The sequence below is a fragment of the Passer montanus genome, unplaced genomic scaffold (assembly GCF_014805655.1).
Source record: "Passer montanus isolate IOZ18808 unplaced genomic scaffold, ASM1480565v1 scaffold20, whole genome shotgun sequence".
Taxonomy (NCBI): Eukaryota; Metazoa; Chordata; class Aves; order Passeriformes; family Passeridae; genus Passer; species Passer montanus.
Window position 1 is genome coordinate 608,772 of NW_024366592.1, and position 15,117 is coordinate 623,888.

The 15,117-nt window shown below is 39.8% G+C and overlaps 1 protein-coding gene across 1 annotated transcript in view; it reads right to left on the reverse strand.

The window, feature by feature from the left end:
- The window catches only part of PIK3C2G (phosphatidylinositol-4-phosphate 3-kinase catalytic subunit type 2 gamma), a 247,493-nt gene that overhangs the window by 48,170 nt on the left and 184,206 nt on the right, over window positions 1-15,117 (reverse strand). The window contains exons 29-30 of the mRNA XM_039708330.1: window positions 10,555-10,711; window positions 5,268-5,377 (exon numbers count right to left, since the gene is read on the reverse strand). Of these exons, the coding sequence (XP_039564264.1) occupies window positions 5,268-5,377; window positions 10,555-10,711 (267 nt within the window). The remainder of the gene's footprint in view (window positions 1-5,267; window positions 5,378-10,554; window positions 10,712-15,117) is intronic.

The window sequence follows — 15,117 nt, forward strand, 5'->3', positions numbered from 1 at the left end:
GATGATTAACCAAGCTGCATCAGGGGTGAACTCTTCCTTTTTAACTCCTATGTGTTTAATTTAATGTGCAGTTTAAACACTTCCTAAATCACTGAGACATTAGGTTATAGAATCTGTAACTGGCCATATTATGGCACAGCAGTTAGGGAATTTGCCACATTAGCAAAAGAGGCACAATAACTTTGCAGCTAAACACACTGCATTTTAATTTACATACAACAGGCCTCAGCTTGTAAATTACTACTAATTCAGACATCATCACTACATAGCAGACTACCACTATTCCTTCCATGGGGCCATTAGGCATCTAAAATACTTTTAAAACCCAGACTGCTAATCACATACTTTAGATCTAAAGCAGAGCCTTGTGTTGTCATCGCTGCACATTTTTCCTGTGAGTTATTTGAAATGATTACATCTAAAATCAAATAAGAACAGAAGTGTGAGTTGTTTTCTCCCCCTCTCTGCTTTGCCTGCATGCAGTCCTCTTTGCTAGGATAGAAAGCATTAAGCAAACCTTATTACATGTAATCAGCTAAGAATTCAAGGCCTCTTTGCTACTCTGTCTCCCCAGCAAGGTGGAACAACTCTGCTTGTGGCTCTCTGCACTTTCTTTCGAGGGCAAATTGGCTTGAGGAAACCCTTTTTTCCAAAAGCTGGTTCCTAACTAAATATGGAGCAATGGGGTATATCAAACCCGTGTGTCTTATCTTTTTGAGATTTTGCAGTTTATTTTTGGCCTGGATCAGTTCAGTGACCCAGTTTATCACATTGTGGTACCCGATTCCCCCTTCTGCTGGCATTTTTAGAGTTCATCCCGGGGACTAGTGGTGGAAGTTTCTCCTTGAACTCTCCCACATCCCCATACACCTCCTTTTCTCTAGCCACATTAAGCTTAGCAATAGCTGAAAGCAGTAAGATCATGGATTTTCTCTGTAAAAATCCTCCTCTTGCTAACTGGCCATTACCACCTTTGCCTGTGCCCAAAGCTCTGCCTTCACAAAGATGACAAAAAGTTTATTATTTATTTGAGAGCTCTGGTAGCCCAGGCTGTATAGGAAATTAGTGCCTGATGCTCTAGAGATTGCTAAACAAAGTGAACAGTACAAAGGTTATTAAAAGCCCAGGTTAATCAGAAGAAAACTGAAACTGTCATTAACTAGAGTAATATTAGCAGTGAATCCAAATATTGCCAACACAGTTTTCAGGGAGAAAAGTGCTATTTTCCACATGACAATAACTGTTTACCATGCAGATTGGTGTCTGACCTACTTCTCAGAAAAGAAAGTAAAATATCTGGGATTATTGGAAAGTAATGACTTTCTGCTTTCCACCTGCTGAATTGACTTTGAATTTCAGATTTGGCTTCTTTCTTTCTACAGAGCTGTCAAATTACAGTATCAGGTAAAACATGAACAGACTGGCTGGCTGCTTGTGTAAAAGGAGATGGATGAAAACTTTGGCTGATATTTTCACAAGTGACTAGTGGTAGTTTGCCACTTTAGTTTTAGGAAGCAGACATTCCTTATAGGACAGGCATTCTGAGGGCTGGTGCTCAGATTTTTCAGGACACACCAGCCTTTATACACAGCACATACAATCATTATTACTGCTTAGTTATTAAGATTTTAGCCTTGGTGGATATTTCTTTATCTTTCTTGATGGTATCCTGCTTCTCATTTCCATCTAGGCCTGGAAATAATTTAGAGTATAATGAGCAAAATTTATTTTCATGGGATTCTCAGATGTTAATGAACAGTGTTTCATTTATATTCCACATTTCCATCCATGAATTTACCAAGCTCCATTTCAAAGCAAGTTGAATAGTATGCTCCCATATTAATAGAGTTTTCCAGAATATTACTGCTTTCAGCAACAGACCTTTTATAATACAAATCCCTCAAACAACATAAATTAAAGGAGGAAGTCTGCCTCCTGTTCCTTTGGGGCACATACACCACAATATTTACAAACCACCTGAACATCACTGAAGTAAAGTTTGGTGTTGTAGTTTGGTCCATTCCCTTTCAGATGCCACCAACTTCCACTGTGTTTTGACTTTTTGGGAAATTTCTTGCTCAAAAACCCTCAGCCACCTGAGAAACAGAGTTGACTGACCAGTTTGAGATCAGCCCCACGTTTTGAAAGGAGTTACTGTGGATTGTCCAGCTTGAAGCTGCTGGCATTTGTGGCTTGGAGTGGATGTGCTTGACCTGAGCAGCAGCAGGTACCTAAAAAATGAGTCCATTAATAAATAAACAAAGCAGCTGACCCAAGCAGCACCCCTCTCCACCAGGCTGCTGAAGATATGCACTGTGCTCCCCTGGTAATTGTCAGATCCACCCTGCATCTCTTATTCATGGGTTTCTGTGAGTGGGTTAGATTGCACACTGCAATCAATTGAAATCAACTCCATTCATTGCATTAGGCTAACTTTATGCTCTTAAAACCAATTTTAAATACACATCCCTGTGCAGGCACATTAAAAATGTCAGGCAGCCTGCCACACCATGCTGACATTTGAAGACATCTGCAGAAAACCATAGAGGAAATTTATATCCAGAGGTAAGATGGGTTTCCAGCTTCTGATAAAACTGTGCTGTCAGGGGAGGAGGAAAGGAGGGAGGGGTAAGGATCAAATTGAGTTTCAAGGATCAAACTGAGTTCAGGGCAGATGCTGGAGAGACAACGATGTTTCACTTGGCAGTAGGTGCACAGGACTGCCAAGGAAACACAGAAACTCTTGTTTAACTCTCAATTGGTGCATTGTTTATCCACGATGTGAGGGTGTGACCTTGCAGAGGGCTGTGGGGCTGAACGCTGCCGCTCATCAGCTCATAACAGGGAACTGACCCCATGTGGGGAGAGCTGCACACAAATGACACCACAGCCTGCTGCACATGACTTAAAGCAAGAACGAGACCAAAGGAATCCGGTAAAGCACAGAATGTTTTAGGAGCCTGAATGGGGTCAGTACATTACAGTGCAAACCCCGACACAATTGCTCTGCTGGCCCAAGAGGTGACGGCAAAGAACAAATCAACATCGTTCTGCCAGGAGCTCTTGTGACATCATCCATCATTTCGTGCTGTTCCTAAACAATCTAAACACTAGGGCCAGTGTCAGTGCTAAACCAAACTCAGACAATTGCTGACAGCAGCCCATTTCTACACAAATACAGAGGAATACTGTTCTCCTGTTTCCACTAGCAGAAGATTGGGATTTTCTGTAGACATGTTATAGGATTGAATCTGAAAGATTACAATAACTACCTTGTGCTTAGAACAAGAAACACCTTTCTGTTGGCAATGTTTAACATTCCAACTCTCCTTGTCTAGAAAAGAGCTTAAAAAGACAACAAAGTGTTTTTGGAAGCAACTATAGAGAAAAAGGAGCTACGAATTGCAAGGGGTTTGAGAACTACTAGAAGTTGTGCTAATAATCAGAACTTCCAATTTCCTTGTCTTTCTAAGGGCAGTTTGAAAAACAGGTACAGTATGGTCCAGACTTGTTCCTTTCTGAAATTATTCTGAAAATGTTATTTTCTCATGTCACTTTATGGCCTTACTCCACAAGCTTTGGCTGAGGAAGACTGCAGGTGAATTCCCACCCTGAAGTCCCTAAACCCCCAAAAAAAGAAGAGTGTGGAGATCCAGCTCTGCCCTGATCCTGACTCTTACTTAAGCAAGGCTGCAGTGATGCCAACCCCAGCCATACCTGACCCAGCTGGAAGCTGATCCTTTCCATCTCCAGAGGGGCACCAGCTCTGAGCTTTGCATGCCACTGATGCCATTTCCACTCTGAACACTCTGATTTTCCTGCTTGTTTTGTATATCCCAGCCCTTTCCTCCTAACTAAACGAACTGGGTATTTTACCCATGAGAGACAGACACCACCACCTGAACTAGTTGACAGAATCAAGACTTCTACAGTTTAATTAGAAACTGCATGTTTCCTATTTGAAGTGGAAATTTAAGCCTGTAATTTGGGAATATATGAAATTTTAAAGTAAAGGATAAGGTAGGAGTTGATGATAAATGTGAAGCTGTAATTAAATTTTAAAATATAACAATCTTGCTAAGGGGCAGGAGTGAAAGCATATGAAAAAAAGCAAGTGCTACAGGAAAAGGAACTTAGTGCTATGCTGTGAGGAAAGTAATGGAACAATAGTTTTGTTTGACAAGTTTTTATATATTTTTTTTTTTCCCCAAAGAAATGTCACCCTATGAGTGTCTAAGTCTCTGGCCCAGCCTTCTCCAAACTTGCTGCCTTGGTTTCTTCAGATTTTAGTGATTTGGCAGCAGATTTTAGTGCATGGAAAGGAGACATAGAAGCAGAAGACTTTTAATTTTCCCAAAACTTTCATAATGTCAGAGCCATCTGAGTTGCTTCCCAAGTGTAGAGGGTGCCCAGGGAACATGAGTTCCTTGGGACATGATGGTGCTGCTCAGAGCAGACTCTGACAGGGAGATTTTATCTCATGCTGTGCCCAGAACTGCAGTGGGTTTCCAGTACCAGGGAAGTCTGCACTCACTTCATCTACACCATCCTCACAGCAACAGCTGGAATTGTGTGTGGTGCAGAGCCCTGACCTGAAAGATCAGGACTGAGGGTCTTGGACTGACTCTATGCACACCAGCTGCAACTCCTCCTCATTAATCCCCAGCTATTAGCATTGAAAGGTGAGAGGTTTCATTATCCTAACACAAGTGAAGCTTCAAATATATTATATTTACACACAAGGCTTTTCTGTGGTTGATCCGTGCATTGTTTAAAAGCAAGAGGCAGCACTGATTTGCAGATGGAGAAACGATGGCTAGCAGAGGAAAAGCAACTTCTCTGAGGCAACACAGAAAGTCAAAGGAGGAAGAGAAAAAGGAGTAAAATGCAGAAATTGAAGGCTCTCATTCAGACTGTTAACAGGTTGAACCTCTTTAAGCAGTTTAAATCCATTTGCATGTAGCTGCTGTATTTAAAAACAGAGAAAACACTACATACAAATCAGGACGGTTTTATCTGGTTTTATCATGAAAGCCTAAGGCACTGGGTAAGTGACTTGTTACAAGTGTACCACAAATGCACAACTGTTTCTTCCAGAAATTTGAGGAAATTTGTTACAACATGCATGAGGAATGACTTTTTAAAAGTCAACATGTGAAGACAAATTGCCCTTCTGTGCAATTTCCTTGATTAAGCTTCTTAACATATGAGAAAAATTGCTCCGTGCCTGAAGAAGACAAGGTTTCTGGGAAATATTCTGGTTTTACCTTGTAAAGTAGCTTGTAGCTTGGAGATCTGAGTCCTGAGGACGGAGGTTATCATACACATATTTCAGATCCTGGATGCTGTTCAGCTCGGGCAACCCTGCATGCAGCATCTAAATGTAAATAATATTAGATCATTAGCGCACTGTTCTATTGAAAACAAATTCAAATGAAACAGGCCTGAGTGTGAGAAGAAAGGTTTTACGCCAAAACAGTCTTGTAAAGCAGTTTTGCTGATCTGAAAAATGGTTCTGATGCTAGAACAATGCCTGGAATAATAAAGTGAATATACTGCACTGTAAACCTTCACACTGAGGCACCTGAAGGAGGCATGGGTCAGAATCAACGATCCATTGTAGTTATTTATTTTCTCTTCTGACACCATAACCTCAAGGTGTGCATGGCTAAGCCTCCTTCAGATCCTTCTAATGGAGATAAAGGGAAGGTGACCAAATTCAGCCACCTGAACAGCAGTAACCACATTTCTGTGGTTGTCGTAGCCCTAATTCAATTTAGCACAGTGCCACCCTCTCATTTGTAACTCCTGGTTCCACCAGCACTGCTCTGGGCTCCTCCTGCAAAGGAATCACAGATTCACTCCCTTTACAGTCAGAGGTTTTAGCTTTTATATTTTTTAGATTCTGTGCTGCTTTAGTGTGTGGGTCTGGGCTTCACATTAGGGGATGGTAGAGTAGGGGGACAAAACAATTCCTGCTCCAGCTGGGGACCAAGGACAAATGACCCAAATCTCAGGCCCAAGAGCACAAACAACGATGGAATGAAGAGAGAAAAACAAGCAGGATGGGACTGCAGGGGCTGCAGCTGGGATTGGACAATGAACTGCAATGTGCACATAGAGCAGAACTTGTAAAAATGCAAGACCCTGTGACCTGCTGTCCATTTTGTGGCCAGTTTTGGTTATGCTGTCCAAGGTAGATCTTTTTGAGGCCTCTTAATAAATCCCTGCTTTATTCTTTAGCTCTGTCTAGCCTCTGTTCCAGGTCAGCCTGCACAAGGCAGCAGGAGGAAAAGAGCTTCTTCAGACCCTGATTCATGGCAGGAGCCCTGAGTGGGCAGTGAGAGCTGCCCTCTGGAGCAGGTATCACTCTCCATGAATGAGGGACAGAGCTGTTCTAGTTAGCCAGATTAGATTAAAAACACAAATAATACCAATATTCCCCTTGCAAAGTAAAAACTTGAGGAGATTAGACAGCTCAGTGTGTCCAATTGCCCATGCAGCTCTCTCCAGGCATTTACAAATGTCAACAACAACAATAAAATTTACTCACTTCAAAACCTACTGATTTTTCTCTGCAGTCACAGCAAGTTGGGAATGATAGTTTTTTTTGTGTGCAATGCAGAAAAACATCACTCCTTCAGATTGCTCAGATGGAAATGTATCTGAATTTGCAGTCACTACTGTGTATTTTCCACTGATATTTATGTCTAGCTCAGACAGAAAGACCCACTGAGTTTTTAAAGTAACAGCAAAGAAAAAAGGAAGCACTGATTTTATTTTAAGGTTATTCCTTCAAACATTCTCAACACTTGTACATTTTCTTTTTGGCATTATGAGGAAAATCTTCCTCAGCCCATTCCAAGTTACCACTGGACAGTTAGATTGCTGTCTTCACAGAGTTTTGACTGGCAAGGAATAGAGAGACAGAAAGCTTAATGAGGTGAATTAAAGTGGATTGACAGCAGGGACAATAACAATATTCAGCACTGAAGGACACATAGTGCTATTTATCAATATACTTTCAACCCATTTATAAAAGATGAGAACAACTTCTGCCCCCTTTGGATTAAAAAAAAAAAAAAAAAAGTTGTTTCATATTGTTGCAAATTAAGCTCCTTGCCCTTCCCCAGAAAAGGGAGTGATAAAGTCCCTTTTAATAACTTTCTATATGAAAAAATCTTTATTACAGTAATAGAGTTTGCATTTCTTTAAAGTAGTCAGAAGGTGTTTGTGTCCTGCCATCACCCTCTTTGGAATAGTTCACATCAAATCTTTAATGAGAGCAAAGCTGATGAACCACAGGCACTTAGACAGCTGAACTCTGCCAGCAGATTCTTGGGTCTCCCACAGATGTTTCTGCTTTTGAAAGTGATGGAAACTTCATGGATTATTTCTTACTCCCAGTAGCAAACGTCAGTACAGCTTTAGAAACATGCTGCTCACCACCAAGAAATAACATTTATTCCCAAACCGGGCCAAAAATTCCTTAATTTGTTCATAATCATGTTTGCTCTAAACCACTAATTGTGACTGATCACCCAGGGTACAGTTTACTATTCTGTACATTCAGTGTGATGTACTGTTTTTTTAGTTCTATTTTAATTTTTTTTTAAACTATGTTTTACAAATAGCATCTGGGAAAACAGAATGCGGGAGTAGAATTAAAGATTAATGATGCAGGTTTCCAAACAGGGAGAGAAATCTTAGACTTTCACTGATACAAAGAAGCAGTGATTAGTTTGTCATACCTCCCCATGATGACATCTGAAATTCTGTATGGAAATGAATTCTAAGTGGAACTTCACCAAGAAAGTCTATTACTTTTTTTTCCAGAAATGACCCATGGAATTGAAACATTTTGATTTTTATAGTTTCTGACCAATACCCCACCTTTTCAAATATTATTGGCAAAATCGAGGTGCTCCCAAACTGGTCTTGTTTGACTCCTTTTGCTATGAAGAGCTTGTGGAAGGGGTATGAGTGTGCTGCCAGTTATTTTTCAATTATGAAGTGCAACACAACTGAGCTGCAGCCTACTGACAAATATTAAGACACATCTGGATGCTGACTTTTAGCTCAGCTCTGTTACCTCTGCTACAAGATCAGCAAAAACAAATGATGCAGCATGTCCTGAATACACACAAACCTGAGCAGAGAGAATTATTTCAGAGCTGCTGCTTAGAGCATTTTCCTAACAGGCTCTCTATTATCCCAGAGCAATCTGACATCACCATCTCTGCCACTTGCAGAAAGAGGGACAAGGAGATGGGCAGGAGATGTGGCTTTGTTTGCACCACAAAGTTTTAGGCAACCTGCTCAGAAATGCAGGAATTTCTGCTGTGGATGAGGGAAGAGACTGCTCCTGAGATTTCCAGAGGCTCTTTAACTTGGACAGGATCTCCTACAACCTCCCCCTGCACTGCTTCCAGAGGAAAGTTGTGCTTTATGATGGGAATGCAGTTTTGTTGCACCTTTGTGGCTACTAAGCAGCAAGTTCAAGAGATCTGGAGCAATCCTTCCTGCTCCATCTTAGGGGATCTCTCACTGAATCCCTGCATGAGAATCTATGGAGAAGATGGAAGAGGCAAGGGGAGAAATTCCTTCATTTTCTCTCGTCCTCCTGCATTGCACAAGTTGGAGATGATAAAATGGTGTTTACAGAGCAACTTTTTGGCTGTACCCCAATCTCAGCAGCTCTGTTTATAAGGCCATGTAGGCTTTTTCATGCACAGACCACTCCCTCAGGTCATGGGGCCCTGCACATAAATTTTGGATTGATATCTTAGCCAAGCATCTTAGCAAACATTAGTTGATGTCATATTCTCGTTGTACCTATGAAGAGGAAAATCATTAACCTTTCCCACACAAGTAAATAGAGGCATAAATCAGATATGGAACTTGCCACAGCACATGAATCAGCAGGAATACTTACAGATAAAAATTCCTCAACAAATCTATACAAAAGAATTTTAAAACCTGTGTCAATATGGGCACTGCTCTTTCTTTCCTGTGTTTGCCATCCTGGGAAGAGATGTGGAAATGTACAACCCTACCACTGTAAAGGCAGCAGTGCAGTGCTGCTAAGTACTGTCACATCACCCACCCTGTGAAATATTTAGCTTACTTTGTTCTTGTAAACATGAAAAAAGGGATGGTAAATGAAGACCCGGGAAAAGGGCTCAGTGAAATTCCTGAAAAATTTTACCCAGCTTCTTCTTCAGTTTTCTGCTATTTTGTAAAAACCAGCGAAAGCAAAACTTTTACCCAGCTTCTTCTTCAGTTTTCTGCTATTTTGTAAAAACCAGTACATTATAAAATGGGGAAAAAAAATCACCAAGCAGCTTAGCTTTCCTTTTCTCAGAAATTATTACTGAAAGTGAACAGCTTCTTTGCACAGGAAGTGCAGCACCTGTGCACCTGATACCTCTTCAAATCAAATCTACTGCAGGCAGCAGAGAGGTGGTGAAAGGGAAGAGAACCCCAGAGGAAATTGATTTTTGGTTTCAACCTCGAGCTCCTTACCATCTCTAGCAGGTTCAGGAAGAGCTGGCTGTGTTTCCTGATTACGTTATAAGCTCGACAACAAAGCTCCACAAACTCCTGGAAACGCTGTGGGTTTTTTCCCCCTTCTGTTATGAAATACTCCATCTCTGATGTGAAGATGAAGGGAGCTCGGTCCCTGGAAAAGAGAACAATTACCTGAGACATTTCATCCAAAATAGCTAATCATGCAAGACAGTGAATATTTGTAACTCATTATTCACATATGTGTTTTTCAGTATTACCTTCCTCATTATTCCATCTCTCCCTTTCTCAGGATGGAAATCTCTATTGCTCTAAGTGGGACAGAGACAGGTTTGACAGCAAGAGTTTCCAAGTGAGAAATCCAACAAATGAACAAGTGTTTTCTTCTGGCTCTTCTTTGCTTTTCTTTTTAAACCCTCACTGCTTTAATTTCTTGACTCCATCCTGAAAGTGAATCTGGAAACAAGTTCTCTCTTGATATTGAAATATTTAAAAGCTGTTCTCAAAGAGGGTGGGTTATAAATATCAACTCCCTACTAGGCAAGAAGGGAATTTAAGAAAAAAACCTTACACCTCCACAATCCAACAACAAGAAGAAAACCCCAAGGTATGATGCTATCATTAAATATGTACCATTCTGAAGAGATATTTCTGACTCAAGTTCAAAGGGAATATAAATACATTGTCATGTTTTCCTTACAGTTACTCTGTGTTCACCCTTGGGTAAATAAGGTGCAGAATCTGACAGAAAAATTTTTCCCAGCTTCTTTTTCAGTTTTCTGCTATTTTGTAAAAACCAGTGCATTATAAAATGGAAAAAAAAAAAAAAACAAAACACCAAGAAGCTTAGCTTTCCTTTTCTCAGAAATTATTACTGAAAGTGAACAGCTTCTTTGCACAGGAAGTGCAGCACCTGTGCACCTGATACCTCTTCAAATCAAATCTACTGCAGGCAGCAGAGAGGTGGTGAAAGGGAAGAGAACCCCAGAGGAAATTGATTTTTGGTTTCAACCTCGAGCTCCTTACCATCTCTAGCAGGTTCAGGAAGAGCTGGCTGTGTTTCCTGATTACGTTATAAGCTCGACAACAAAGCTCCACAAACTCCTGGAAACGCTGTGGGTTTTTTCCCCCTTCTGTTATGAAATACTCCATCTCTGATGTGAAGATGAAGGGAGCTCGGTCCCTGGAAAAGAGAACAATTACCTGAGACATTTCATCCAAAATAGCTAATCATGCAAGACAGTGAATATTTGTAACTCATTATTCACATATGTGTTTTTCAGTATTACCTTCCTCATTATTCCATCTCTCCCTTTCTCAGGATGGAAATCTCTATTGCTCTAAGTGGGACAGAGACAGGTTTGACAGCAAGAGTTTCCAAGTGAGAAATCCAACAAATGAACAAGTGTTTTCTTCTGGCTCTTCTTTGCTTTTCTTTTTAAACCCTCACTGCTTTAATTTCTTGACTCCATCCTGAAAGTGAATCTGGAAACAAGTTCTCTCTTGATATTGAAATATTTAAAAGCTGTTCTCAAAGAGGGTGGGTTATAAATATCAACTCCCTACTAGGCAAGAAGGGAATTTAAGAAAAAAACCTTACACCTCCACAATCCAACAACAAGAAGAAAACCCCAAGGTATGATGCTATCATTAAATATGTACCATTCTGAAGAGATATTTCTGACTCAAGTTCAAAGGGAATATAAATACATTGTCTTGTTTTCCTTACAGTTACTCTGTGTTCACCCTTGGGTAAATAAGGTGCAGAATCTGACAACGTGGCTTGCCTTTTTTTCTTATCACCAGCACAGTTCGTGGCTGTGGCATGCTATTGCAGAAGAAAACAGATTAGCCAGGCTTCTCCTAACAGTCCTATCATTCAATAGTTCCAGGAAGGCCTGATAAACCGAATCCTCACACAGAAAAACCTGCTGCAGTCATTTACTCATCCCAACTGTGTACACAGAACCGTGTAAACACATCAGAGAGCTCCATTCCAAAGCAATATACAGTGTGTTAACCCTTAATTCAAAATAAATTTAAGTAAACTCAGTGTTCTTAGTAAGTTCAAATGCAGAAATAAATTTCAGGATGTTTGTTTCTTGCTAAAACCTCAGACATGGGCTGAGTCAACCCATTGCTTCCTGATGCATTCATAAATGAGACAGATGAGCCTTCCTGGGAGTTTTCCTCATCTTCCCATAAAAGTGCCTGTCTTTACTGCAGAAAGAAAAACAAGTTGTCATGGGATTATAGGCTACAGCTGGAAGTTTAAGTCACAACAAATGCTCAGGTGGCCTTCCCACTTGTATGTTTGGAAAAGCTTCCATGGCAGCCAGCACTGAACCCACCTCTCCCATGGCTGTTTTTCACCTCCAAGCAGTGCAGGCCAATAAGGGGTTTTAAAAAAATATATATATTATTCAATTCAGCAAAGGACTACTAGGCAAGATGAAGGTCCACAATAAAAATTCTTATCCTCCACATTTTTCTGTATGATGTAAGATGTGAGTTCACATTTGGGGTGTTATGTTAAAGTGTGACTGATACACAATTTTTTTGGTGTAGTTTTGTAGATCTCAAAGAACTACAGACTGTGGCTGTTACTGATTTCTGAGAGTTTGGGTTTGGAACCTTCTTTCACTCATTCATTCATTCATTAGTCTTTTATCTTATTCTTTATCAGTGGTATTTAAAATAGACATTAAGTGTTAAATTAACTGATACAATTAGAATAATGAAATTCAATTTGTTGAAGCCCATAGGAAAGAGAGACAGATAGAGAATATTATCAATGTTAACATCTTGGTGTATATGTGTGGACACAAGGCCAATCTAAACCCTGATTTGAAAGCGTTTTAGCATCTCAAGAATGTCTAAATCCCAAATTGGTTCTTGGGCTAAAATATTCCAAGTCAAAAAACTACCACTATAGATATGCTGCATTTTGTTTAAAACTCATATTTGATTTCTGATGTCCAACTGCATTGAGACACAACTACACCAGGAAAACACACTCCTTTCTGAGCCAGTCCAAGTCTCCCACACTGACCTACTTGAGCTGAAAATAGATACTGCAATCAGAAATTACTTTACTGGAAGAAATACAGTGTTTAACATTGCTGGGTTGGGCTGTGGGCCAATGTCCCCATAATGTAATGACTGCAACATTAATCATTTCCCTTACTGTTGTTGCTAAAGGATCTGTGTGAACACACAACTGATATTTTAATATTTGTATTATTTATAAATTAATTTTACTGTGGGATGACTGAAATCAGTTTTACCAGATTCTTAATTTTCTCAGTATTTTAAAAAAATCTTTAAATTTCTCGGTATTTGTTTGAGAACATATTTAGTTCTAGGGCATTAGGCCAGTCCTCCCTTATCAACAAGCAATAAATGATGTAGAAATTAGAATTCTCCAGTTCTGTTTAAGGTCTTTTACTATCAGAGCCTCTCCCACAAGGTAAACCCTGCAAAATCTGGATGCTGAAACTCCAGAAAATAAGCTGGCAGTTCACAAAGGGAACACTTTGCAATGTAAATTAAAAAAAACAAACTAAGAATATGGAAAAACTTAGAATATGGGAAACAAGACCCAGTAGAAGGAACAACACGGCCATTTCTCACAATAGCATTATAAAATAAATTTTCGGTGGGAAGAGAGACTTACTCCCTGAACAGTATATAAAGGAGTCTGGAAAACCAATTGATAGGATGAATGCCTGTGCACAGATGCAAAATGTTCCTTGTTGCTTCCACAAATTCCTTTGGATAATAATAAAACAGAAGGGAAAATTCTCCAGCAAAATCACAAACAGCCAAGTCCAGTCACTGTCCATCATGATGGGAAAATTTACATCAGCAAAGAGAGGCTGTTTCAGCCTCCAGAAGGAGAAAAGCAATGGGTACCCTGTTGTTGCATGTACCAAACCCCTGGTGCAGTTCTGAATTTCTGTATTTAAATCATGACACCTTTAACAGGCAGCCTTTTCTGGGGCAAGATCACATGGCATTTTGGATTTTATTCAGCATATGAGCCGTGCTTCCAAAGGCCTGGTAACAGCAGCCTTCACCTGGACCTTTATCTATCACACAGCTTGCTCACATGAACTTATCTAGAAGTTACAGACATTAAATACTTCTTACCCAAAGCACCCTCAAGATCACAGCTAAGGCTACAATACTTTACATGCATGTGTGATGATCAATGGCTGTGTAACAGCCAATGGAAATAAGACCCCCTCTGGCCTAAAATCTGTATTGATACAACTTGCTGCCTCCATCAAACTGAAAAAATGCCTGGCATCACTTAAAAAAACCTGCTATGATGAAGTACTTCCAAGTAAAAGCCTTTCACCTTATCTCTGTAGACCAAAAGCCTTTTTTTTCTTATTTATGGTGTGCTAAAGAAATATGGAATTGAAGCATTGTTGAAAGACCTCTATGTGTAATTATAATGTCTGCTACCATTATTTTTAGAAAAGTAAAGCTTCACTGAGAGAACTAGTATGGCTTGAGATTGCCCAAAGATGTACAGCCAATAAAGCCTCCAAAATCATTAAAGCTACCTTATCACATCTTGCCTACTCTTTTCTTTTTTCTTTCCCCCCAACTAAAGCCCTACATGAGATTAATGAACCCTTTGGTTTATAGTAGAAATCAGTCAAGAAGGCAATACTGCTGTTTATGACAGAGTCTGATTGCAGTCCTGGACTTTAAAGACTTTACTATGGCTGTGACAAAAGAGTTTACTCAAGCCATTCAGTGAGAAAAAAGGCTAACTCATGGGGAGTTTATTCTTTTTTTGCTTTTCTATTTCTTTTTTTTTTTTTCTTTTAGAGATTTAGAATTTTCATGGGAACGTGTTTTACAGTTCCTCTGGAGGTTATGAATGTTTGGATGATAAATCATGAGAGGGGGAAAAAAAGAAAGGAAACCTCAAGGAAATGAAGAGATCATGCAAAAATAAATTTGGTCTGGGGTGATGGGAACATCTGCTGGGACTTCACTGTGGGCTAGAATTATGCTGCATTCCAAGAAAACCAGTAAGAGCATCATAACTTGATACAAAACACTAGATATAAACTGATTAACAAAGCTTGTAAGGTCAACAATGGTTTTAGTTCTTCCCACTCGGAACCTCACAGTACAGAACATTTAAGAATGATACACTGACTTTTTTTATATTAAGTAGGAAAAAACACATGAGATAACCAACAACAAATGACTTTTTCTCTGATCCAATCTCAGCTTCCCAACAGTGCACTTATGGAAAAGTCCAAGTCACACTCAGTAATGTAATGAGATAAATCTGCTGTAGTCCAAGTTTTCACATGGACAGTGTGTGAGAAACCACACAGAACTCTGCCATTTAAAAATCAGCTGCTTAGCAGCAAAACCCCCCACGTATTCCCTGACTGCTTTAAAATAATTTTGTCTGAGTCAAGAGTAACTGATAATATTCAGCATGACTATGTGGAATTTAGATGTATCCAATAAAACAGGAAAAGCTTTTAGGGAGTGCTTGACTGCTGACATCCTTTGCAGCAAAAGCCAAAAGCTTATTGAAGAACACAAAATAAA